The sequence below is a fragment of the Pogona vitticeps genome, chromosome 14 (assembly GCF_051106095.1).
Source record: "Pogona vitticeps strain Pit_001003342236 chromosome 14, PviZW2.1, whole genome shotgun sequence".
NCBI lineage: Eukaryota > Metazoa > Chordata > Lepidosauria > Squamata > Agamidae > Pogona > Pogona vitticeps.
The window spans coordinates 3,215,180-3,243,123 of record NC_135796.1 but is presented as its reverse complement, the minus strand read 5'-3'; the positions used below and the strand labels follow the sequence as shown (position 1 = coordinate 3,243,123).

Sequence of the window (27,944 nt, the reverse complement as noted above, 5' to 3'; positions counted from 1 at the left end):
GCGTGTCGTGCTTGCAGAGGGGCGTGTCGCGCTTGCGGGTGGGCGAGCGCAACACACCCCTCCGTGAGCATGACATGCCCCCCATGAGCATGGGGTTGCCCCCCCAACCAGTCCTCAGTCCTAAAAAGTTTGGGGACCGCTGCACTAGAGCACCTAGAAGACAGACAGACAGACAGACACAGACACACACAGAGAATATATATAAGGAGGAAATTGGCAGCCAGCCCTTGTTTGTAGTTTGTTAAGGTGGCTCTGCTGTAGCCATGCCTCCTACACATCTGGATAGCTGCAGCAAAGCTGCCTGAACAATGTTCTAACACGTGCTAGTTGGCAATTTCTCTCTCTCTCTCTCTCTCTCTCTCCGCTGACTCCTGTGTGATTGTCTAAAGCAAATTCACCCAAAAAACCCAAATGTGCAGATGCTCATTCATAGTGTATCAACTTCACATTTCTGGTGCTGTGATTCACACCCTCAGTGTACGTTTTCACATTCAGGTGGCCATTTTATCTCCTCTTTTCCATAATTTTAGTTATGCCAAGCAGAGTCAACACACATATAGTTTGGGGTGTGTGTGCACTGAACTTTCATTTGCTTAGCATCATCTTCCCATACACAAAGAGACATTTACGCCCCTGTAGGCTGGGATCCGGGCCCGGTGGTTTCGTTTTCTGTTCCGTCTTCTTTTCTGACTCTTGGCTTGCCCAGCGTAGGAGGGTTCAGAACCGAAGCAGTGCCTGATGGGCTGGAACTCTGGAAAGAATCACTGCCGGTCGACCTACAGTAGATGAAGAAAACAACGGCTCTGAGGATTCCCGGGTGTCTCCGTTGCTCATACTTTGGATGGAGCATCGAGGGCAAACCCTAGAACGATGGAAGCTTCTAGAACAGATGCTTCAGATTATTCACTGACCTGTTCTTCATCTGTTTCATTAAAGCCAAAAAGCCTTCTCATGTTGGGGTGGGCTACATGTAAAGGAAGGACGAGGATTGTGTGGAGAATCTCAAAAGGACAATCTACCTTGGAAAATTGGAGGTCTTCAGCCTGCTAAAGGATTCACTGGCCTGGAACGAGGATCGGCAGCACATGGCATTCATCATCAAAGGGTGCAGGTTAACCAGGCTGCAGAGATACAAAGAGAGGACGGGTTAGACCCAGAACATCAGTTTTTACGTCGACACAAAGACAGCCACAGGATGGTGTTAGACTTGGATTGAGGAGACACCCCCCCCCCCAATTTCTGCTGGGCCATGGAAATTCTCTAGGGTGTGCGCACAGGAAAACACTCCTCCTGGAATATACGTGGAAGCCATATTAGGTTTGCCAAAAGTCCAAAGTGATGTGACCGTATGTTAACAACAACAACATAGGCCAACAAATGCATGCTTGTGTTATGCTAGGTTGTTGCTTCTTGTGCCATCAAGTTAATTTTGACTTATGGCAACCCTTATCTGGACTTTTCAGGTAAAGAATACTGTACTGAGAAATGGTTTCCCATTTTTCCTATTCTGGGAGTGCTCTGGGAGCGTGCAGCTTGCCCAAGGCTACCCAGGCTGGTTCTTCTCCCAGAAGGCACGGTCTGGAACTGAACCCCGAACCAGATACTTAAATCATTGAGCTATCCAGCCAGCACGGCTCTGTTCCCTACACCACACTTTTATTTTATTGTTTACCACCAAGTCAATTCTGACTTACGGTGACCCCCTTCCCAAGGTTTTTCCAGGTAAAGAATACTCAGAACTAGTTTCCCATGCCCTTCTTCTGGAAGCAGCTATCTGGTGGCTTGGCTTTACTTCTTTAATTGTCTATGTTTCTCTAAGAGATTTATGCCAAAGCTATGTATATAATGCCATGTATATATGTCTGATCTAAATAATATATGAAGCCTGAATATATTATGTCATAAGTTTTTTTTATCAAACTCTCTCTGTGTTTTTTTCCTGAACCCTCTGCATCTTTACTCTGCTTATTAGAAGGGAAGATTTGAAACTGCCTGATAAGGAACTCTGTTTAACCTGTTAACTTGCGCTCCAAGGTTTGTCCTCATCAACAGAGTGCTCTTGGGAGTTTCCCTAGCCAAACGCTGACTCCAGGCTTCTGGAGGGGCAAATGCCAGATCTGTTTTTGGCGTTGGCACCCAAGCAACAGGCCAGCCAGGCTGGCTCTTCTCGCAGGAGGCCCCGCGGGGGAATCAAACTCCCAGCATCTGGCTCCACAGCCAGGCACCTAAACCTCTGAACGATCCAGCCTACAGTCCTCAAAACAGCTCAGAGCAAAAATCAACTTGCATAGGTAACATTAAAAGAAAATAATTTATTACAATATATACGAACAAATAGGGACGTGGTGGCGCTGTGGGCTAAACCGCAGAAGCCTGTGCTGCAGGGTCAGAAGACCAAGCAGTCGTAAGATCGAAGTGAGCGCCCGTCGCTTGTCCCAGCTCCCGCCAACCTAGCGGTTCGAAAGCATGCAAATGCAAGTAGATAAATAGGGACCACCTCGGTGGGAAGGTAACAGCATTCTGTGTCTAAGTCACACTGGCCATGTGACCACGGAAGATTGTCTTCGGACAAAACGCTGGCTCTATGGCTTGGAAACGGGGATGAGCACCGCCCCCTAGAGTCGAACACGACTGGACAAAAATTGTCAAGGGGAACCTTTACCTTTTACCTTTACGAACAAATCCAGATACGACAACCCTTGAAGGAACGATTTAACAAGCAGAGGAATGCAATAATATACTAAAACGAATGGCTGAAAACCAGCAGTAAGTCAGAATGGACTCATTTGAATCCGTGGAATGTGCGCTAACCAAATCCCCACTGATTCAATGAGCCTACTTAAGTGAAGGCTCCGTGCTGGATTTCAGCCATTCAGACGAGTGCACAAACCTGGGAAAAGAACTAAATGGAGTGATCTTGTCATTCTGAAAATTTGGCTATTAACCTATGAACCTCTTTATTAGCCAGCAGAGGCTGCTGGGGGTGGGGGTGGAGAGCTTCTCCGGTAAAAAGCTACTTGCATTGCTATACAGTACTTGAAAAAGAGGAAGGAGCTTCCTTTCTTCAGCAGCCCACCAGGCTTCTATACCACCAGTAGCCAAAGACGGGACAGAGTGTCCTGCCTTTTTCTGCCAGGCTTTGCATTGATTCTCCCAGTCACTGACCTTCTGACCATGGTACAATCATCATCGTTACAGAAGCTAAGAGCATGTGAAAGGGAAAACTAGCTTGGTTTTAAAAGAATGCCTCCAGGGATGGTGCAGGAGGAAAGTATCCCTCACTCTTTTACAGAAGCCCCTGAAGATGGCTTCCACGAGTGCAGCTTCTGCAGAGAGTATTATAGAAACACTCATGTTCCACTGCCTTTTTCCGGCGAGGGAAAGGAACTGATTTTAAGGAAAGAAGGAGTAAGGAAGTAAGCCTTGGAGTACCAATCTACACAAAGATAAAATCAAGGAGGAAAGACATATTTAGATGCATCTGACCGTCCTTGCCACCCTTGCCCCCACTGGTTCAGATCACTTGCTGTCTGGGTTGGCGCTCAATGCCAAAAAAAACTCACCTCTTCTGATTGATTGGCGACAGGCCAGCCCAGGGCATGTTCAGGTCCGTTGATCTCTCTGCCTTTTTTCGGGGGATGAAAGGGAAATGCTTGTCATGCACAGAAAAGTAATTATCTATCCAAAATGGAAAGCACTGCTGGCTTCCTGGCCTGCTTCCCAACAGATGCTCAGAGCATTTGTACAGAAGATGCAGACAATCCATGATGAAGTGGCCTTACGTCTTGATTGAGTTCCTGCCAGTCCTGCTTGCTTTTGCAGGTCAGCAGAGGTTGAATGAGGATGAGGAGAAGGGAGGAAGACATGTTTGCTTGCTTGCTTGTTTGTTTCATAGGCAAAAAAACCCAACAACCTCTCACTGTTTTGGTTCCAGGGGCTGGGTTGCCCTGTTGGATCAATGCAGGTGGGCAGAAGGTGCTTTCTTGCCTCAGTGCCATCTAGGTTTCCTCTTCTGTGGAAGAGAGAATAGGGAATCCCTCCCTCCCTCTTGTCACTTGCTTCCCCAGGGTGTGATCCAATGAGGAGAAAGGGTAGGGTCTGATCACACTGCAAAAGGTTGCTTTGGACCTTGTGACACAGTGGTTAAACTGCAGTACTGCAGCCAGAACTCTGCTCACCACCTGGGTTCAATCCCAGCTAGTGGCTCAAGGTTCACTCAGCCTTCCATCCCTCTAGTAAATTGAGTACCCAATCTTGCTGGGGTGGGTGGCGATGTGTAGCCTGCAGAATGATATTGTAAACTGCCCAGAGAGTGCTTTAAGTCCTATGGGGCGGTATAGAAGCCGCACACTTTGCTTTTTTGCCAGGAATGGTCTCCCTTAGAGCTGCAGAGCTGGAAGAGGCCCTATAGATTGAGCAGAGAATCGAACTCCCAACCTCTAGCTCCACAGCTAGAGACAGGAACCACTGAACTATCCAGCAGCCGTTAAAGCAAGCCTTCTGTCTGTGCAATGATTTCTCCAGCCCAGCCCCACGGAAAGGTTAGCCAAAAATGTCCAACTTAAACAAGGATCCGGGTGAGATTGCACTAAAGTATCAAGCAGTATATAAATATTCTCAACCAACCAATCAATCAATTCAATGCAATTTTTAAAAGACTTTGGACCCCCTTTCCAGACACCCACCCTCCTACTACTAGCGCAGCCTGCCATGGGACAGAGTCCGAGGACTTTGGCCGCTGCCCCCGAGCGCATACCTGCGTTGGGTAAGGACCAAAGATTTTGGGCATGGGGGGCATTGTTGGTTCAGGAGGCCTGGTCTGGCAGGGGCAGAATTTTCCCCGTAGAATATTCTTCCTTGACCTTCTCGCCAGCGGCCACTGAGAAGCTTTCTTGGCAGCTGAAAAGAAATAAAATGAGCCTCAAATAAAACCTTTAACAAAAACCCAGGTCCAAACCCTGGAAAGTTCCTTTATGGACTCCAACTCCCATAATCCTCAGCTTGCCTGGTATAACTATTGAAGGTTTAGTCCAGAAGGAACTGTCCTCAGCTTTTGCCAGATTGTTCCCAGGCCCATATTCAACACCACCGTCAATCTTGGTTAAACAGAAGTTGTGCAGCTGTATTAAGACCACCAACATCCTCCTCTTTATTATACTTATTTCTCTGCCTTGCTAACACTTCGGGGGAGAACCAAACAGTGAAGTGAATTCTACAAATTAGAAATAAAGTCTTAAAAATTTGTGGGTGAGAGGTTGTGTTTGTAAAACCAGTTTCTTTCTTTCTTTCTTTCTTTCTTTCTTTCTTTCTTTCTTTCTTTCTTTCTTTCTTTCTTTCAGAAGCAAATTAGAAGATTGGCAATTGTTTTGAATTGGTAACCAAAGACGCTGGAACAATTCTGGTTGTTGAAAGATGATATTGGGAAGAAAGATGATATTGACTCCATATTGTTTTAATTTCTTAGCTAAACGTTCAATACTCTGCAAATTCTGTACTTTCTGCCATTTGGGGGTTGCTTATTGATAGAACTCCAACTTCTAGTTTACAGCATCCAGCTGTGATACCACAAAATGTTTACTGGGATTCATGATAGGCCCTACACAAATCTCTTCATAACTGCTTCATAGTTATTTTCTGATGGTATCTACTGCAAAGTCATACTTTTAAACTGCTTTACTATTGCTACTACTACTAGTAGTAGCTATTGCTATTACTGATCAGTGGGATTGGAATAACATTTTGCAGGAAGGACGGTACCTGTCCAGGGTTCCAGCCAAGCAGCCCCATCTTCTCCCCAGCCGGAACGACCCAGAGAGACCCAAATCCATAGGGGACTCAGCAACAGCAGGAAGGCAAGACTTACCGACAGCATAGTTACTGGCCTTCTGCATCTCCCGTTTGAGCTGCTCCACCTCTGCTTCCATCTCCTCCATTTCCAGTGGGTGGCCACCGTGAAACAGTAAAGACAGTTTGGCCTAAAAGACAACCGCCAAAGGGTGGAAGAGCTTGCCCAGAAAAAGGTAGCCATCACAGCACTCACCGGGGCCAGGGTTTAGATAAGTCCGGGCAGGACAGAATGTCTTCTGCCAGTTTAGAGACCAGTCTCATTTTAAAAGAAATATTGCTCTCCACAAGACAAACAAATAAATAGATCTCCCCAAAAGTAGACATTTAGCAGATCAGGAATTAAGGTATTAAGTTGCCCCCTTCTGTACTCTGCTAAATGGTTACCTGTGAAGAGATTTTTCTTTAAAAATAGAGCATCATTAAAAAGTATTACACACACACCCCTTTCGTTCTTCAGCATTTTCCTGTGTTCCTATGCCTTCCGTTCAACCTCTTGCTGTTGGCATTTTTGTTACATGGCATAAATCCACTCCCAAATCGCGGTGACCCGTGATTTAGGACCGTTCGGAAGAAGCTGACACAGCACCTCAGGTCTTGTAAACTAAAAAACTATGTTTTCCTGGATGGCGTCAATCCATCTCATATCCAGCCTTCCTCTTTTCCTGTTGCCTTCAACTTTTGCAAGCATTATTGTTTCGACACCCTCTCTGTGGTTAGTTTTGCTTTTCCAAAGAGTTCAAGCGTAATCTGATTTAGCATCCTGTTCTTCATCTTTCTGGTAGGCCAGGCTACCCATAAAGCTTCCGCATTTAATTGGATTTTTTTTCTCCTCTCCATCAGCTTTTTTCAGTGTCTAACTTTCACAATGGTACCTAGTCATCTTACTAAACAATATTGTGAGCCTCTATCCTATATTTAATAGGCTGATAGCTTAGCAATTTAGTTATTTGGCTGTGGAGCCAGAGAGAGTTCAGTTCCCGCACTGGGGTCTCCTCTTGAGTACAGACAGCCTGGGTGTCCTTGGGCAAGCTGTGTGGTCCCAGGGCGCCCCTAGTGGAAGGAAATGGCAAACCACTGCTGAGTGCTTTCTACCTGGAAAACCCTGGAAAGGGTCCGCATAAATCAGAATGTACCTGATGGCCCATGAGGATGAGGATGAATTTGTATGTGTAGCTGCAAATGTAGAAATAAGGGATGCAATTTAAATAGAAATGCACTACATCTCACTTTAATAAGGAAGGCAGTTGTTTGCTGGCCGGGTGTTTTGCTAACTAGAGGGAAATAGCTTTGAGGGCCCTGTATGCTTGTTTTCTTTTTTCAGTTTTCTTATCTTTCCTGTGGACTTGGACTATTTAACCGCACTTAAATACAAATCAAGGAATGCCTTCTCTAAAGTAGGTCACATCTATGGACTCTTTCCAGCAACTGGTGTCTTGGTGGCTTTTAAAGGCCGTATTTTTTTAGGGTCTTCATAGTGCCGAATTTTGCAACTGGAATTCTTTCTCTGTTGCTGGTTCACATTGACTTATTCAACTGCTACCTTTACAGTATTTATTGTTCTGGGTTTGTAAGATGGTGTTTGCCAAGTGAGATATTGGCAAAAATTTGTTCAGGGATTCTAGGACAATTCCACAAAAGAGCAGTCCGGAAAAGTAGCCTTTTGAAATTCTGCATTTATTGCAAGGTGCCTGTGAGGAACATTTCCACAAAAGGAGAGATATATAGCTTAAATAGATGTGACTGTTTAAGTGTTTGCACTAATCTCCATGCCACATAAAGGCAGCCAATTTCTTCCATCACATGCTTCTGCTAAAGGCGCAGGAGCAGCCCAAGATTTTAATCAGTTGGCAACTTTAACAACAGGAGGAAAAGAGAAAGCAGTAACAAAAATACAAAAGCACAAAGCGGAAAGCCAGAAAATGGGTAAATGAGGGAGGCAAATGTATATCATGATAGATTGTAGGGTCTGTCTATGACTGCCAGAAAGGTAAACGAGTGGGTCCGAGATCAAATGAAGCCTGAATTATCTCAGGAAGCAAAAATGTTGAAACTGAGATTGTGCTACTTTGGGCACATTATAAGAAGACAGGATTCTCTGGAAAAGACCACCATGCTGGGAAAGGCTGAAGGCAGTAGGAAAAGAGGAAGATCAAATATGAAATGGACTGATTCAATAAAGAAAGCCACAGACCTGAGTTTGCAAGAGCTGAACAATTGAGGACAGGACCTTTTGGAGATAATCATTCATAGGGTCACCATGGATTGGAGGTGATTTGATCACATAAAAAAAAAAAAGAAATGTACCGATTATTGGATTTATTATTCTTGCATTTCCCCCCCCCCCCAGGGATTATTTGGAAGCTTCCTGGCCCCCTTTTCTGCTCTCACGCCAGTTTCCTAGTCCTCTTGACCAGGGCCAAAGCTCACCTGCAAATAGGATACCAGGCCAGCTTCCTCCTGATCCAGCTGTTTCCTCTTCCTGACAATGGACTCGCAAATTCCTGGATTTTGCTCCATTCTTCTGTAAAGGTCCTGCAGGGATTTCTCTGTATAACTCAGGGACTGCTGTTCAAATTCCTCGGGAGAGACCCTCGTGCAAAAAGAGATATATAGCGGGGACTCATTGTCAAATTCATCCAGAATCTCCATCTTAGACCTGCGCCTGGCCAGGAAAGGGATACAGATAGTAAAACCTTCTCAAAATAATTAGATAGTAGTTCACATCTGCAGCTTCCAACATGGAAGAAATGCCAGCCAACTAGATGTGCACAATTAAACAAGATGTGGGAGAATTAGAACTCGTGCTCCAGATGCACCTGTTCTTGGAGAGGCCTGACCTGGCCACGGTGACACATGCCTTAGTTACATCGTGGCTGGATTACTGTAATGCACTCTGTGTGTGGCTGCTTCTGGAAAGTGTCTGGAAACGTCGGGAGGTCCAAAGCGCAGCAGTCAATAATTGCTGACTGGGGCTGCACACAGGGATCATCCCCACCACCACCGCCATTAGAGCAGCACTCCTGGCTGCTGATCCGTTTCTGATCACAATTCAAAGTGCTGGTTCCTAACCTATAAAGCCCCAAACGGCTTGGTCGCAAGCAACCTCAAGGTTCGCACCGCCCTTTATGAACCTGCTCCCAGAGACTCTGGAACTCCCTGCCACTGGAGGCCAGCCTGGCCCCATCTGGACTGTCCTTCCACAAGCAGGCAAATAAGACCTTTCTCTTCAGACAGGCTTTCCCGCAGTGATTACCTTCTTGACTAGGGTTTTTTTAAATTGATGGTTGTACACCTACTCCAATTAATGTTACAGTATTCACTTAATCCTTTTTAGCGTTTGTATCATCGCTGTTGTTAGTTTTAGATACTGTCTGTTTATGATGCAAGCTATCTTGCGTCCTTTTTAAGGAGATAGGATTCAAAATATTTGAATTTAATAAACAAACAAACTTGTTGCAAAAGATATGACTGTGCTCAACATGGCTAGTTTTGGGCTCCTAAATAACAGATATTAATGGGGGGGGGGTGAAAGCCTCCCCTCTCCCACCCTATACATAACAGGGTAAAGGCAGCTTGTCCGGAGAGGGTGTGTTAGATAGACTGTCCTTTCCTTTTCTGGAAAGGAAAAGGCCTTGGCCAAAGGACCTCAAGGACCGGATCAGCCCCATCCCATGGCCTGTTCTCCCAGAAGGGACTCTCGCCGACGTGATCCGTGGGGCCCACCCCCAAGGGACCGTGCTAAGGAGAACACTGTGGCCAAACCTTCCTTCCAGAGGGGACAAACTCCCTTGGCGGGAGGTCCAGGTGCTACCTCGGGTGGAAGAAGACGGTGCGGATGTCCAAAGGTCTTCTAGGCCTGGAGCAGCGAAGCAGCCGATGCCCGGGGTCAGCTAAGCCAGGAGAGAAGGTGCGGATTTGACTCGGTGGTAGCTGGGGGGAAATATCTCTGGAAGGCAAGCCATTCTTGGCTTGAGCCTCCCAGAGTGGGCAGCCTCCAAAGGCCAGGGAGCCAATCATCGACCTCCCAGCGGTGGTCTCAAGCTGTGACATCATGAATCCAAGGAATCTTGTCATCAGGACCATCTCCTAGATGCTGAGACGTCTCCATGGGGAACAAAGGTTCTGCAGGCTTGCTGACTTTGGATCGAGCTCTGCAGCATAGCCTCCAGCAGTCCCACGCTCTGTACAATGGTGCCTCGCTTGACGAGGATAATTCGTTCCGTTCAAATCGCTGTTAAGCGAAATCCTTGTCAAGCGAAATTAAAAAACCCATTGAAATGCATTGAAAACTGGTTCAGTGTGTTCCAATGGGTGAAATACCTGCTCGTTTTGCAAAGATCCTCCATAGGGTGGCCATTTTCCAGTGCCTGTAAAGCAAGGAATCCGTCCTAAAGCACAGCGGGGAGCCATTTTGCACAGAGGTCGGCCATTTTAGAGTTGCCGATCAGCTGTTTTAAAATCGTCGTCTAGCGAAAAAACGGTTCCCGAAGCAGGGAACCGATCATCGTTAAGCAAATTTTCCCCATAGGAACATTATTTTGCAATCGCAATAGCAAAAACTTCATTGTAAAGCGGTTTCATCGTTTAACGAGGTAATTGTTAAGCGAGGCACCACTGTATGTCAATGCCATCAAATGGCCCCATGCTTCCTTCGAGGCAGTATTCCTGGGTTCTCCTCCACTCCCCCATGTCTTCCCTTCACCAAAAGCCTTTGAGCAAAGAGATCCAAGACCGCCTGGTGAGCTTCATGGCCAGTCTCAAACCTGAGATCTCCCTAGACCAGAGATGGGCATGGTGGAGGTCTCCAGGTGTTTCTGGACTACAACTCCCATGAAGCATAGCTCTCCTAGCCAGTGGTGAGGAATGCCGGTGTCAGAAGAAGAAAAAATTTATTCCAAATACTAATACTGATAATAAACCTCAAAAAGACTATTCTCTGAAGCAGGCAGGATTTTATTTAAGATGTGCACACAAACAGCATGATGCCATCCAGAGGGTAGATTGCAAAGATGTCATCCCCAACAAAATGACAGCATTTTATATTCTTGTCACAACCTGGGTCAATCACAAACATCATTTGCTTTTCACGGGCACGTTACCCAATTATGGTATGAGATTGACCAAGTGGGATTTTCCGGCTTAAGTTGGAAATAAATAAATAAATAAATAAATAAATAAATAAATAAATAAATAAATAAATAAATAAATAAATTTTGTGCTTTGCTGTGAACTTCACATTGACAGTTCCGCTTTTTGCACCGACAGTAAGGAGATGACTTAATAGCTGGTGGTCTGAGAGGGGTTTTTAAATGAATGGTTCTACAGTACTCTGTTTTTTAAAATGTGTTGTAGTATTGGTTTTATTACTGCTTTGAATGTATACTTGTTTAATTCTTTTCAAAATATTTGTATGCTTACTGTTTTTAGCTTCTACATATTGTCTTTTTAATGATGTAAGCTGCCTTGTTGTGTTTTTTTTAAGGCTGGATAAACATATTTTAAAGAAAAAGAGAGAGAGAGAGAGAGAGAGAGAGAAAGAAAGAAAGAAAGAAAGAAAGAAAGAAAGAAAGAAAGAAAGAAAGAAAGAAAGAAAAATAAAGAAATGCCTAATAGCTCCTCACTCAGAAGTTAAGTTTACAAGCCTGCCCTCGAAGCCCTTAACACACACACACACACACACACAGACACACACACACACACACACACACACACACACACACACACACACTAAACCTGTGTGTGTTTCTCCCATTGCACACCTCAGTTTCCAGCAGCCCCCTTTTCTCTTCCAAAGTGCAGAATTTATTTGGGGGGGGGGACATTGATGTAACGTTAGGACGTGGAACGTTCCGCAAGCGTTACATTTTGCAAACTACTTCTCCGTCCCGCCCCCCACCCTTCTTGCTGTTTGATATGGAAAGCAGAGCCAGTTTGACAGACGTCTGGGTGGGGCGAGGGCGGGGCCATTTGCATCTGGGTGGCGATTGGCTAAGAGAAGGAGGGGCGGGGCTCCTGAGATGAGGTGATCTCAAAAATCCGTTGGAGTTCAGTTCGTGTTGAGGGGAGAGAAAGAGACACATGTTGTGGTTGCCTCTGGGCAGAAAACTGCCCCCCCCCCCCCAGTCAGAGCCAGCCAGGGGGTTGGGGTTGTGGGTATCCTCAGGCTCTTTCCTTCCTTCCCACTGGAAGAGAAAGCAAAATGCCTGACCTGTAGCCTGTAGTCCTCCTTGCCACCTGAAAGCCCTTCTTCATTTTCCCTGCCCTTAGAAAAGTGGAAACGTGGCACAGAAGAAGGGCCGGTTGAAGGCCAGTTTTTCCTCAGTGAGAGAAGGCAGGGTTGGGGCTTCGTGGAAGGGGGGGAGGCTGTATCTGTGAGGGAAAGCATGAGGGGGGTTCGTTTTGCCTTATACTGTGCCAGAGAATGATGAGAGGAGAAACTACCTGGCATGGCCAATAATAATAAATAAAGTTTTATTTTTAACTACATCGATCTCTGTCATGCAATCAAAAGAGAAGCAAATCCTGAGAGCCCAGTGAGCAAAACTCAAAAAACAGCACCAAAAGATGGATCTGTGGCAACCAAAGCCTTGAGGAAAAGGGCAGGGAAGCATTCTTGCTGTGGGAGAAGGGGGGGGCTTGCAGCTTTGTCAGCCCTGGCATGGTACACCTTTTATGTTTTTCTAAACCAAGTTTCAAGTATAAAATGAAAAAGATGAAGAAAGAACAAAAGGCTTCCTCTTGCCTTCCCATCCAGCTTTGGGAGACAAAATGGCTTCCAAAGTCCAGGGAGCCTTTGCCTCCTGTGTGTTTCTGACTCTTTCCGTTCTCCCTCCCCGCATAATAGCTTGGAAGGCTATTTTTCTAAATGAATTTTCAGATAAAAAATGAGAAAAGAACTAGGCTTGACAAACCTTCCACTTCACATCCTCTTAAGACAAAATGGCTTCCAAAGTCCAGAACACCTTCTCCTCCTGTGCGTTTCTGATTCTTTCCGTTCTTCCTTCCCACATAACAGCTTGGAAGGCTGTTTATTTTCCTAAATGAATTTTCAGATAAAAAATGAGAAAAGGAAAGAACTAGGCTTGCCAAGCCTTCCACTTCATCTACTCTTAAGACAAAATGGCTTCCAAAGTCCAGGACACCTTCTCCTCCTGTGTGTTTTTGGCTCTTTCCCTTCCTCCTCCCAAACATACAAGAGTTTGTAAAATAGGCTATGTGTATTGAAGAACTGTGAATCATCAATGTTTATTTATAAACAATAAAAGAAGTGAAAAGAGAGTTAGTAAAGCTGGGAGTGAAGTAATACATTTTGGAAGATTCTTGGTGCCTTTTTTAAAAATTTTATTTTATACAAAAAAAAACATACATAACAACAAAAATACAAAAAAATACAAGTAATAGTGCTTATTATAAACTAAATTCTAACATGCACCCCATACCCACGGGACTCTATTTACTATAATAATTTTTTTTTACAGATTACCTCTCCAAAATTGTATTGAGGCTTTCCCCCTTCCTTTCACTAACACAAATTCCACAAATTTACCCCAAATATCATAGAAATTGTTACAACTTATTTCCCCTCTTTTTATTTTAAGTTCCATAGTCAATTTATCATTTAATGCAATGTCCCATACTTCACAATACCAGTCTTCAATTTTAATATAATTCTTGTCTTTCCAAAATCTAGCTATTAATATTCTAGCACCTGTCATAAAATTAGTGATTAATTCTTTCGAGTGATGGTCCAAATCTGTATTATCAAAAATTGACAATAAAGCAATTTTGGCATTAAAATCAATATCTTTACCAAATATATCACACATTTCCATAAAAATCAATTCCCAAAATGTCTTAACCACTTTACTTTGCCACCACATATGAAAATACGTACCAATTTCCTCATCACATTTGCAACATGCTTTGGGGTATGTTCGATTTATTATATTCAATTTTACAGGAGTCAATTACCACCTTAGACAGATTTAATTTTTTTTCCCCTTTATTCTTGTTGACATTAATCTTAACGCTCTCATCCTCCACATTTTTGTCCAATCCTCTATTTTAATTTCTGTTTTTAAATCATTTTCCCAAATTAATTTTAAACCTTCTATTCCCCATTCTTTTTCCTCTTGCTCCAAAATTATATTATATATTTTACTTACTATTCCTTTCAAAATTGTATCTTGCATATCTTCATGTGATGACAGAAATTGTTCGTACTTAGTAAGTTCTCTACATTTACCATTAGTTTTCAACCAATCCTTTGTCCAGGTGTCTAACTGAATAAGATTATACCATGATAGTTTATTAGATTGCAGTTTAGACATACTGTAATCAACTCCTTCGATCTCATGTTACCCATCCAGTCCTTCAATCTTGCAACCCTTTCATTCTTAAATAGTTCTACTAAATCTTTTAAATTTGTAGGAAAGTTTTCTGTCTCAGTCACTAATTTTAATGGTGAAGTTGAGGGACAAAACTTCTCTTTATATTTATTCCAAATATTTAACAGGTTTCTTAAAAAGGGGTTTTTCATCTGATTTATTGAATTTCTCTTTACTATATTAAACAAGTATCCTTCAGCATTTCCATTTATTTCTGAAGATTCCATCTCCCACCAAATTAATTTTTCTTTATTGTAATATCTCTAATAACTCTTAATTGATTTGCTATATAATAATTTTTAACCTTGGGCATACCTAAACCTCCTTTTTTTGAGCCTTATACCAATATCTTTTATTTATTCTAGATTTTTTGCCTTGATTACAAAATCCATTAATTAATCCCTGCCAATATTTAAAATCCTCTTCTTCTAATCGTATTGGGAGCATCCTAAATAAAAAAGTGATCTTTGGTAATATTTCCATCTTAATTAAAGCGATTCTCCCAAACCATGATAGTTTCAATTTGGCATACTCTTGCAATTTATCTTTAATTTCATTTTTTAATTTATTAAAATTTTTCTCTTTTAATTTTTGAGTTGTTCTAATTATGTTTATACCTAAATATTTGATAAGATTACACATTTTAACGCTATATTTATTCACAAACATTTCTTGTTCCTGTATATTATAGTTAAACATCATCATTTGTGATTTTTGCCAATTAATCATTAAACCTGTTATTTCCCCAATTTTTTCTAAATGGTTTTTGATGTTTTCCATACTCTCTAATGGATTTTTAATAGTCAGTAAGGAATCATCAGCAAACAAATTAATTTTAATTATTTCATTTTTACCTGTTCCTTTAATTAATTTATCATTTTTTATTGCGTTATCTAATAATTCTATAACCATGCAAAACAATATTAGTGAAAGTGGGCAGCCTTGTCTAGTACCTCGGCCTACAAAGATCTTTTCCGTTAGACCATCATTAACTATTATTTCTGAAGTATTATCTAAGTATAATTGATCTATAACCCCTCTAAACTTTTTACCAAATCCCCAACCTCTTATAAGTTTTAGTGTTGACCATTCAACACAATCAAAGGCTTTAAATATATCCAGTGATAAAATCATTGCTTGTCTTTTTTTCTTTTTCTATTTCATGTATAATATTTAAAACTCGTCTAGTTAGATTGTCCATTTGTCTACCCCTAATGAAACCACATTGGTCTTCTTTAATATAATTTGCTATAAATCTGTTGAATCTATTTGCCAATATAGCGGTAAAAATCTTAGCATCTTGGTTTATTAAAGATATAGGTCTATAGGATCCTGGATCTGTTTGATCCTTATTCGGTTTTAGAAAATTACATCTACAAGATAGGCTGAAACTAGAGAGCTGGACTGGGCTGAGGGAGGCAGGGTCAACGCTTTCCTCCCTGCCACCTTTCTGTCCCCAACAACCCTTATTCTCAAGGTGCTGCTGGTACCACCTTCTCCCCTTTGGCAACTATTTACTATGAACCTCTCTGCTAATAAGACTGCAGAACCTGGGGCCAAGGTAAAAGCTTATGGAAGGGCCTTTCTGGGGCTGTCCCAAGAGACTCTTCCCACCCACAAACAGCCCATGTTGAAGTCCCACCCAAGAGGTCCCGTCTATGGTGGTGGGGAACATGGTTAATTTGTATTTCGGTTCATGTAGTTTATGTTTAAGTTATAGTTAAAAGCTTATGGAAGGGCCTTTCTGGGGCTGTCCCAAGAGACTCTTCCCACCCACAAACAGCCCATGTTGAAGTCCCACCCAAGAGGTCCCGTCTATGGTGGTGGGGAACATGGTTAATTTGTATTTCGGTTCATGTAGTTTATGTTTAAGTTATAGTTAAAAGCTTATGGAAGGGCCTTTCTCGGGATGTCCCAAGAGACTCTTCCCACCCACAAACAGCCCATGTTGAAGTCCCACCCAAGAGGTCCCGTCTATGGTGGTGGGGAACATGGTTAATTTGTATTTCGGTTCATGTAGTTTATGTTTAAGTTATAGTTAAAAGCTTATGGAAGGGCCTTTCTCGGGATGTCCCAAGAGACTCTTCCCACCCACAAACAGCCCATGTTGAAGTCCCTGTGACAAACCCAGACCTACTGGGATCTGCCACACGTTAACTAAGCTGCCACCAACCATTCCCTATAAGAAGTCACACAGACCAGGGATGGATTTTTAGACAATAAAAAGAATAAGGTTTATTTAAATACACACAGGGAAAAATAAAATGATCAGATGTATAAAATATAGTAACGTGGCTTACTCTCACTCATACATGCATACAGTTTGGTTCACACAGAACCCTTAACTTGAAGCACAGACCCTGAACCTATCAGTTCTGGCTAACCAACAGACACCTGAACCTATCAGGTTGGTACTCTGACACACAGTAGTACCCTGTCTGACACACAGACTCCCACAACAGCTTCTTCTTCCCAGCTGCTGCTTCGTCACATGCCAGTGTCTCTCAGTGTCTCTCAGTGTCTCTCTCTCACCACACACGCTCCACATATATATATACAGTACAGCCCCTCCTCCTGATGTCCCGCCTTCCACTCCCCATAGGATGGAACTTTCCCTCCAAACCCATGACAGACAGGTAACATCAGTGCTGTATGTAACACCTCCCCTCTTTATAAGTTGTTTTGTAGGGGGAAAGCTAACGTGCTTTTCACCAAAAAACAACCTGGATAAAACACACAACAACAGTTATACATACAATATCATACTTCCTTATACTTACATTCTAAGTTAACCATAGCAATTAGGCATTTAAACATTTACCATATACATTACATCAATTTACCTTTATTCATATAAACCAAATTCAAAAAACAGGTACATTTAACTTTTTGTCATCATTATATACACATAGTCCATGTTCTTTCGCCGTCTTCATTCTTCAGGTCTTCTTGATAAGGCGTCAGCAACACAGTTCACTGACCCTCTGACCACCTTCACTTCAAAGTCATAGTCCTGTAGGTTTAAAGCCCACCTCATAAGTTTGCTATTGTGGGTTTTCATTGTCTTTAACCATTGCAGTGGTGAATGGTCAGTGCACAGAACAAAATGTCTTCCCCAGATGTAAGGCTTGGCCTTCTGGATCGCGTAGACTATGGCCAGGCACTCCTTTTCCACGGTTGCCAAATGTCTCTCACCTTTCTGGAGTTTCCTACTCAGGTAGGACACTGGATGCTGGTCACCATTCTCATCCTCCTGGCACAGAACTGCTCCTACCCCGCTGTTAGACGCATCGGTGTAGATGATGAACTCCCGGTCGAAGTCTGGAGCACGCAGGACAGGATAGTTGATTAACGCCTCCTTCAACCTCTGGAACGCCTCCTCACAGTCGCTGGTCCACGGGATGCGGTCATCAGCCTTCTTCCTCGTCAGATCGGTCAGCGGAGCCGCAATCTCGCTAAACCTCGGGATGAACTTTCTGTAGTAGCCCACCAACCCAAGAAATGATTTGACTTTTTTCTTGGTGTTGGGTCGAGGCCAATCACGAACAGCTTCTATTTTGGCCTCCAGGGGTTTTATCATTCCTCCCCCTACCATGTGACCCAAGTATTTTATTTCTGGGCTACCCAGCTGACACTTGCTGGCCTTTACTGTTAGCCCGGCTGCACTTAACCTCTGCAGCACTAACTCCAGGTGTATCAGGTGATCTTCCCAGGTATTACTGAAGATCCCTATGTCGTCAATGTAGGCCACTGTAAAGTCATTGAGCCCTGCCAAGGTCTGGTCCATCAGCCTTTGGAATGTGGCTGGTGCATTTCTGAGACCAAAGCTCAGGACTCGAAACTCATAGAGACCAAAAGGGCTGCAAAAGGCAGTCTTTTCTTGATCTCTGGGATCAATTCTTAATTGCCAATATCCCTTTACCAGGTCCAATGATGAGATGAACCGACAACCCCCTATGGTTTCAATCAGGTTGTCTAGCCTGGGCATTGGGTAGGCATCAGGAGTGGTTACACGGTTTAATTTCCTGTAATCGACACAAAACCTAATGCTCCCATCAGGCTTGTCCACAAGGACTATCGGAGAGGACCAAGGACTAGAAGAGGGGACGATTATGTTCTCCCTCAGCATCTCGTCCAGCTCCTTCCGCACCTTGTCCCTGTAGGGTCCCGTTACTCGGTATGGGGATACTGCCTGCGGGGGTGCATCCCCTGTGTGGATCCGATGCATCACTCCCTTCACTATCCCCGGCTTGTTGGAAAACACCTGTTGATATTTACTAAGCAGCATTTTTAGTTCTTGCTGCTGGTCTTGGGTGAGTGCAGGACTGATCTTTACCTCCTCTGGGTTGTATTTTACTTCCCCTCTACCCTCCCAGAAGGGTAATTCAGCTTCCTCACTCTCAGCTGCTTTTATCGCGAATAAAACCCTCTGTTCCCCTCTGTAGTAGGGTTTTAGGGCATTCACATGAACCACCCTCCTTGCTTGGTTCTCCTCCTGCTCTATTAGGTAGTTCAGGTCTGACATCTTGGAAATGACCCTATATGGTCCTGCCCATTTGAGCTGCAGTTTGTTCTCTCTGCAGGGCCTAAGCCAAAGCACTTCCTCCCCTGGGTCAAAGTGCCTCTCTCTAGCTTTGTGGTCATACCATGTTTTCTGTCTGACCTTCTGAGCTTGCAGGTTTTCTGCTGCCAGCTCTAGATTTCTCCTTAGGTCATTCATCAAGGTGTCTATGTATGTCACAACGTCTTGTGGGTCATCCTGGGTGATCTGCTCCCAATTTTGTTTGATCAAATCAAGGGGCCCTTTCACCCTTCTCCCAAATAAAAGTTCAAATGGACTGAACCCGGTACTGGCTTGTGGCACTGATCGATAAGCAAACAAAAGGGATTGCAGCTTCTGGTCCCAATTGTTTGGATTCTCTGCCAAGTAAGCCCTAATCATGCGCATTAGAGTCCCATTGAACTTCTCAGTTAACCCATTACTTTCAGGATGATAGGTAGTGGTTTCCTTGTGCTTTATTCCACAGATTTGCCATAAGCGTTTCATGAGCTTTGATGTGAACGATGCTCCCAAATCTGTGATTATCTCTGAGGCAAATCCCATCCTGGACATATACCCCACCAAAGCATCGGCCACTGTGTTAGTTTCAATATTAGTCAAGGGTATGGCTTCAGGATACCTTGTGGCATGGTCCACAATTGTTAGAATGAACCTGTTCCCCCTCTTTGTGGCCTTGGGCAAAGGTCCCACAATATCCACCCCTATGCATTTGAACGGAGTGTCAATCACAGGCAAAGGGCACAACTTTGCTTTGGTCCTGTCGCGGTTATTCCCCTGCCTTTGACACACATCACATTGTTTACAGAACTCCCTGATCTGCTTCCCTATGTCAGGCCAGTAGAAATTCTGTGTGATTCTCTGCTGTGTCTTGTTCACTCCTAAGTGCGCAGCAAACATGTCAGAGTGCCCCCTTTGTAAGATCATGGGGCGATACTTTTCAGGTACCACCAGCTGACTTCTGATCCCATCTCCCCCTTTTGAGATATTCCTCAGGGTTTCTCTATATAAAATCCCCTTTTTCTCCAGAAATCTCACTGGGGTTTCAGGTGTTAGCTGGGCGTCAGTCACCTGTTCAAAACACTTTTGGAGAGTGGCGTCTGCCTTTTGCTCCTGTCCAAATCTGCTGTCTGTGGTTAAGGTTTCCACCACAGCTTCTGAACTCCCCTCTGCTTCCGTCTCTGGCTCATCATTACCCCCCTGAACTGTCCCTGTGGTGGCTTGTGAGCGTGTAATCACTAGCACCCGTTTCACATGTTCAGCCAGGTCATTTCCCACGAGCACGGCTGCTGGCAGAGTCGATGAAATCGCTAGCCGCCAAACTCCCCTCCAGCCTTGAAAGTTGACAGGTACCTCTGCTACCGGCAGAGAGATTACCTGCCCCTCAATCCCTGCCACCTTCATGCTCTCATTTGGGATTATAAACTCCCTAGGAATAATATCTGGATGGCACAGGGTTACCTGGGAACAAGTGTCCCGCAGCCCCCTATACTGACGGTCAAGTATTCCTACGTCCACCCCTGCTGTCTCAAACAACTGAGAATCTGTTTTTATCAGCAAGCAGCGCTTTACCTCTATAAGAGGACCATTTTCCTCAGCCTGATCAGCAGAGGTAGCTGTTCCAGACTGAGTAGCCATGGCAACAGGCTCCCTCTGTGACACTGAGCCTTGCTCTTTCTGGACACAGAACACAGCTTTTGGCTTGGTCCCACTAGCATTCTGAGGCACCATTCCTTTTAGCTGCTTTAATTTCTCACACTCTGAGATTAGATGACCCTTTCCCTGACAGAAATAGCATTTTCTGGTGGATTTTGATTCTCTCTCATCTTGTTTTGGTTTTCCCTCCAAAATCTGAGGTCTTAGTTTCATGTCTGAGGGCTTCCCTTCACCATGGGCCCCTCCCCCTTGCTGGCTTTTCCCTGGTCCCTGAGAGTACTTGCTGTAGGTTTCTTTGGGTTTACCTACAGATTTCCCCTCACCCAAGGGCTTTCTTATTTGGGAAATAAAATCTGCGATCTCTGCGGCTGCTGCCACAGATTTCGGTTTCCTTTCCCTCACCTGGAATTTCAATTCCCCATGCAGGACTGAATAGAACTGTTCCAGGGCTATCAAGTCTTTAAGCTGCTCATAGGTCTCTATTCCCTCCTGCGATAGCCATTTCTCAAGCAGCCTCACCAATTGGGCCCCCACTTGGGTAAAAGTCTGCTCTGGCTTCTTGGTGAGGGACCTGAATCTTTGTCTCAGCTGCTCTGCATTTATCCCATGTCTGGCAAACACCAGTTTTTTAAACTCTGCAAAATCTTTCATCAGTTCCTCAGGCATCTCGGCATAAACCTCAGCCAGGCTACCACTGATTAAAGATCGCATGATGGTCATCTTCTCAGTTTCCCTCACTGAGAAGTCCACAAACGCTCTTTCCACTAAGGAAAAGAACACCTCAGGACAATCTCCCTTGTGGTACACAGGGAATTTCTTCAGGTCAGCTTTAGACAGTTGGCCTCCCTCAGAATCCCTATTATTATTATTGTTTTGGTTCATCAGTTCCAATTTTCTTAATTCAAACGCCATTTTCTCTCTCTCCATTCTTTCCTCCCTCTCCATTCTCTCTATTTCAAATTGCCGCTGTTTCTCTCTTTCCCTTTCTTCTCTTTCCCTTTCCTCCATTTCAAATTGCCTCATCCTCAGTTCATGCTGTTGGGCTATGAGCAATTTTCTAAGTTCTGGGTTCTGCTCTACTGTGCTGTCACCCTGCACTGAGCCAAATTCATCCTCAGAACCTTGGTCAATCTGGGGGTCTTTCACTTCACTCATTTCGGCCATCTGGCTTCGAGTCAAGGGCATAATCCCCCCTCAGAACAGGCTGCTTTAAAAAGTCAAGCCTCAAAATAAAACGACCACTTTTTTCCTTTTTGCCTCAGAACCAGCTCTCCCTAGAGATTGCTGCTGTTCTTCAGCACTAACTTGCAACAGTATCGAGTCAGAGCCTACCCCCCTCTGCTGGGCCTCTCAGCTGGCAAGCTAGCTCACTGTTACTACGCAGTTTTGCCTCAGCTTTTTCCCGCCAAAACTAGGCTGCCTCAGAGCACCTTAATCTAAGTCTCCCCAGTTGGCACGTTCTTCTACTAGCGCACCTCCCCGTGAGGTACACCTAGAAGATTACCTACGCGCCTCAGACTGTCCCTGACTAGACCCCCCTTGCTCTGGGCACACTTGCCAAGGCTTTGCTGGACCACTGGACAACTGGACCAGTCGTATCCCACACGCTGGACACCAATCAATGTGACAAACCCAGACCTACTGGGATCTGCCACACGTTAACTAAGCTGCCACCAACCATTCCCTATAAGAAGTCACACAGACCAGGGATGGATTTTTAGACAATAAAAAGAATAAGGTTTATTTAAATACACACAGGGAAAAATAAAATGATCAGATGTATAAAATATAGTAACGTGGCTTACTCTCACTCATACATGCATACAGTTTGGTTCACACAGAACCCTTAACTTGAAGCACAGACCCTGAACCTATCAGTTCTGGCTAACCAACAGACACCTGAACCTATCAGGTTGGTACTCTGACACACAGTAGTACCCTGTCTGACACACAGACTCCCACAACAGCTTCTTCTTCCCAGCTGCTGCTTCGTCACATGCCAGTGTCTCTCAGTGTCTCTCAGTGTCTCTCTCTCACCACACACGCTCCACATATATATATACAGTACAGCCCCTCCTCCTGATGTCCCGCCTTCCACTCCCCATAGGATGGAACTTTCCCTCCAAACCCATGACAGACAGGTAACATCAGTGCTGTATGTAACAGTCCCACCCAAGAGGTCCCGTCTATGGTGGTGGGGAACATGGTTAATTTGTATTTCGGTTCATGTAGTTTATGTTTAAGTTATAGTTAAAAGCTTATGGAAGGGCCTTTCTCGGGATGTCCCAAGAGACTCTTCCCACCCACAAACAGCCCATGTTGAAGTCCCACCCAAGAGGTCCCGTCTATGGTGCTGGGGAACATGGTTAATTTGTACAGTGGTGCCCCGTATAGCGAGGTTAATCCGTTCCGGATTAACCTTCGCTATACGAAATCTTCGCTAAGCGGGAAGTAAAAAGCCATTGGAACGCATTAAACTTCATTTAATGCGTTCCAAATCGGCCCTAAACCTCCCACTTAGAGAAGTTTCCTGGCCCCGGGCAGCCATTTTCGCGCCCTCCCCTCGCTTGCCGAGGGCGCGAAAACACAGCGCGGGGCCATTTCGGGTTCTCCAGTGCCCATTTTGGAGCCGCCGATCAGCTGATCGGTGGCTCCAAAATGGCCGCCGGACACCCAATCGTCGCAAAGCGAGGTGCGGCGATTGGGTGCTCCGTATAGCGATCCCGAAAAAGGGGATCGCTATACGGATTCGTTGTTGTACGGTGCGCTCGCTAAGCGAGGCACCACTGTATTTCGGTTCATGTAGTTTATGTTTAAGTTATAGTTAAAATAAAATAAAAATTCTCACCCATCGCTAGAAGTACCTTGAACCACAAGTTAGTTTTCCCGTTAGGAACCGGTGTTAGAGATTCTAGGGGAGAAGCGTTTGGGAAGCTTGTGAGCTCTGCGTTTAGTGAGACAAACAGGGGCCAGGAGAGGCAAACGTCACCCCCATCCTTATGTAAAGCTCCCTCCAGAGGTCTGTTAGGTCTCCACCTTCCCTGCCCATAATTTGTATTTTGGTTCATGTAGGTTATGTTTAAGTCATAGTTAAAATAAAATAAAAATTCTCACCCATCTCTAGAAGTACCTTGAACCACAAGTTAGTTTTCCCTTTAGGAACCGGTGTTAGAGATTCTAGGGGAGAAGCGTTTGGGAAGCTTGTGAGCTCTGCGTTTAGTGAGACAAACAGGGGCCAGGAGAGGCAAACGTCACCCCCATCCTTATGCAAAGCTCCCTCCAGAGGTCTGTTAGGTCTCCGCCTTCCCTGCCCATAATTTGTATTTTGGTTCATGTAGGTTATGTTTAAGTCATAGTTAAAATAAAATAAAAATTCTCACCCATCGCTAGAAGTATCTTGAACCACAAGTTAGTTTTCCCTTTAGGAACTTGTGTTAGGGATTCTAGGTGAGAAACGTTTGGGAACCTTGTGAGCTCTGCATTTAGTGAGACAAACAGGGGCCAGGAGCGGCAAACGTCACCCCCATCCTTATGGAAAGCTCCCTCCAGAGGTCTGTTAGGTCTCCGCCTTCCCTGCCCATTCTACTATCCAGGGGATCGTGGAAAATGCAAACCGATGCCTTGAACCTTTTGTTTCTCAGGCCAGAGCCAAGAACACCCAAGGCATGTATTAAAAAGATTGACAGGAGATTTCAAATCAAATCCAGAAATCTTTGGGAGGATTCCAGGCTCCCTGATCGCTTTCCAAGAATAGACTTTCAAATCATGTGGAAGAGAGAGAAAGGCAGAAAGAACTTTTACCGTGGGGACGGTCCGAATCTCTCCTGATCTGTCGGTTTCCTTAGGAGAGCATTCCTTACAGCACAGATGGTCCCACAACATGGGTGATGGGCCCAGTCTCCTTCTATAGGGTTGGATTCAGAAGAATTGGTCCTTGGAGAGTCCAACAAGGGCTGGGAGTTGGTGGGGTCCTGTAAGGTCTTCAGGTTCCTTTGAGTCTGCCATTCCTCGACTTCTAGGGCTGGCATTGTGTCTTCAGTGCAGTCACCTGCAGAAGAAAAAAGGGATCCACAAGAAACCAACATGAAGGCAAGAGAACCGAAGGGGAACCCTTCCTCTTCTCCAAGGAAATTGAAAACTCCTAATGTGGGCTCAAGCAAGCAGGGTGAGGGAGGCTCTTCTTCTTGGACACCCCCAGACAACCAACCCTGTAACTTTGGCTCCATGTGTGGTGTTTCATCTCTTCCATGAAGAGAACAAGAACCTCTTTTGTACCTCAAAAGAATTAGAAGAAGGCTCCTGTTCCCTGCTTTTTGAGGACAACCAACTCCATCACGCTGATTCAGCTGAAGGGATGGAGTCCAGTTTCTCTTCTTTTCCATCAGAACATGATGAATTCCACACATCTAGTACAAAAGTGGTCCCCAACCATTTTCACACCAGGGACCAGTTTAATTAAAGACCATTCTCCCAAGGACTTGGGGGGCGGGAATACTTGTTATGCAGTAGGTTATCGGAGAATAGCTTTGAATTGAGCTCATTACATGTATTGTGCCCTTTATTTCTATTATCATTACATTGTAATATATAATGAAATAATACAACTCGCCACAACGCAGAATCAGTGGGAGCCCTGTGCTTGAATTTCCTGCATCTAGATAGTCCCATCAGGTGGGGGGAATGGGAGACAATGCCACCCAAAGTGTGTCTTTTATGTCCACTCTATTGCATAATTTAGTTTTTGTTGCAGTCATACCAGAAAACCCTGCTTCGGAAAGATAGGATGTTGGAAATGGAAGCAGGCTTTTCAGTGCTTTTGTGGCAATTCCAGGATACTCTGTCTTTACTTTGATCCAGAAAGTGTGGAGATGTGAAGTTGTTTCAAACATACTCTTAAGGCCACCGTCATTTGCGATCTCAAGCAGTTGATCCTCTTCTAGCACGGATAAAGTTGATTCACCAGGCTTGTTCACAAATGGGTCATGGATCCATTCCTTCCCAGTTCTGGGGTCTTTTGATGTTGGGAAGTAATTCTCAAACTATTTCAAAAGCTGAGATAGATGATTGTGCACCACTTGGGAGAAAGAAGGCGCTGGCTCAGTCCCTTTCAAAATATCTGCTACTGGTTGAAACATACAAAAAATTCCAACATTTACTCGTCACCCCCATAATTCTAGTTTGGCCTTGAATGCAGCCACTTTTATCTGCTGACTTAAACACAGTTGTCATTCTCCCCTGAAGTGACAGATTCAGTTGGTTGAGTAGGTTGAATATGTCACACAGGTAAGCAAGTTTTGCAACCCATTCTGTCTCAGTGAAATGTGTTGCCATGGGTGATTGTTTTTCAGTAAAAAAAATCTCTGGAGCGCTTCTTGTAACTCAAAAACTCTGGCCAGTGATCTACCTTTAGAAAGCCGTCTCACTTCTGCGTATAAAAGAAGACGTGTGTGCTTTGCATCCATCTCCTCACAGAGCTGTGCAAACAGACGTGAGTTAAGGTGTCAAAAGGTTCGTAGGGAGTTTTAGGCGGTTCACCAAGATAGGCAGGAATTGGAGGAGACCGAACTTCAGAACTAGAACAGTTTTTATTAACACGCAACAACGGAGTGTCAACTACAACTTCAGTGGGTTCCAACATATCCCAATCACTTAACTTTCTTTCGATCTGTCCATGCTTATTAACGATATAGTCTTGTTTCAAAACCGGGGAGCCGGTCCAAAGCGCTCCTTGTCGGTGGGCTTCCGGAGAGGGTCACTTCTCACCGCGCAGATAGTCCCACAACAGGGGTGGCGAGCTTGTTGAAGGTCGCATCGGGGCGGACCACCTTCCTCCAGTGATCGTGTCCCCGCGGAAACACCACCACGGTCCATTCTGTAGTCTCTTGGATGACAACGCCTTCTTGCCTCGGTATAGGGTCTGGCAATCATCCGCCAACTTTTAGGTTCGGGAAGTCATCTATCAGGCTCTTTACTTCCCTTGCCTTGATCTCCTCCTTCTCCTCTCGCTTCACACCCGTTGCTACTTGAAAATCCCGCACATCTGCCCCTGTTTTTAAATCCTCCTCCCACACATCAATCCACTGCTCCTTTCCTGTTTGTTATACATCTCTAACTTTCCTCTCTTTTCTCTTTGATTTTCCTTTCAACAGGAGGAGATGGCGCACTAACAACCTCTTGTCCTTCACATAAGGCATGCACTTTAATGTGGTTGATCATTTTAAACACATCCTGCAAAAACCTTGTGAAGTTCGGGTGGCATTTTTCAGCTAGCTAGCATTTCTCTATAAATGACACAGTTGTGTAGACTCGCATTCAGAAGCAACCTCATTGACCCGAGATACCGACACAAAATGACCAGTTTTCCTAACATGTAATCATTCAAAGACGTGAATAGTTCTGCAGCAGTGGTGTTGGTTGGTAACAAAAGTGCCCATAACATATCCTCATGCACATCTTCCTGAAAAATATATCGCACAAAAACAAGCATTGTTGCCTTATTGTCAACATCAGTGGACTTGTCCGTCTGGAATGCGTACCATGGCAACTCTTTAATTCTCTCTAACAGATGTGCCTCGATATCTTCTGCTATTTCATCAGTTCGTCTCATTTATGGTGCTAGCTGAAAGAGGAACACATGCCACCTTTTGAATGGCAGCCTCGCCTCTAAAAGTTCACGGCAAATGTCCTTAGCAGCCGGCAGGATCAACTCTTCCCCAATAGTAAAAGGGCTTCTTCGCTTTAGCATTGCGGTTCGCGACTGAGAACGATGCTCTCAGTGCAGACACATTTGATGAAGTGGAGGCCATCAGTAATTGCTTCTGTCCTTCGTGTTCACGTTTTTTTTTTCCTTTTGAAAAAAACTCCAAAGGCTTGTCTTTTAATGCAGGGTGATCAGTCTCCATGTGGTGAAGCAATTTTGATGGTTTCATGGCTTCGTTGGATAGCTGCTCACCATGTATTATACAAAGCTGGTTTGGAGAATGTGAATCACCCATTGCGATGAAGCCATAATTGAAGTAGAACTCTTGGTACTTTTCTTTCGCCCTCTTCCTATGCTGCTGGGGAGAGAAAGAGGAGGAATGCCCGATCCAAGACATTGCTGAGACCCACTTCCTTTGCAAAGGCAGTGCAGGCGGGGGGGGGTCTCTTTGATCTCTTTCCCCTTCAGTTCTCAGCGCTCCCTGCCACCCTCCACAGGCCCCTGCCGCTGCTGCTGCCCAGCACTGCCTCCGGAGCTGGAGGCAGAGAAACAGAGAGAGGGACCGCGAGGTGAGGCTGGCCTCGTAGGAGATGCTGCCGTTGGGTTCCGGGCCCCGGGCTAAGGGCTGGCGTTGTTGCTTCTGCTCGTCCCCTATGCCAGCAGCGGTGGTGGCGGTAGGACGAGGAAGCACTTTAGGGAAGGAGAGGCTCCAGGGGGCAGCCAGCCGGGACAGAGGGTGCTGCGGCTCTGGCTGAGTTAAACCAGTGGCTGCGTTGTTCGGGAATGGCCAGGAGGC

At 44.7% G+C, this 27,944-nt stretch overlaps 1 protein-coding gene across 1 annotated transcript; it reads right to left on the bottom strand.

Annotated features, from left to right (window-relative positions):
* Positions 1-440: 440 nt before the first annotated feature.
* Positions 441-11,025, bottom strand: LOC110082897 (uncharacterized). Its single transcript, XM_072983289.2, has 7 exons — positions 9,659-11,025; positions 8,275-8,509; positions 5,864-5,975; positions 4,757-4,899; positions 3,564-3,625; positions 1,020-1,121; positions 441-776 (listed from the first exon to the last, which is right to left on the bottom strand). Exons 1-7 carry the CDS (start codon positions 9,928-9,930, stop codon positions 626-628), a joined length of 1,077 nt encoding a protein of 358 aa, XP_072839390.2. The 5' UTR covers positions 9,931-11,025; the 3' UTR covers positions 441-625.
* Between the last annotated feature and the right edge of the window lie 16,919 nt (positions 11,026-27,944).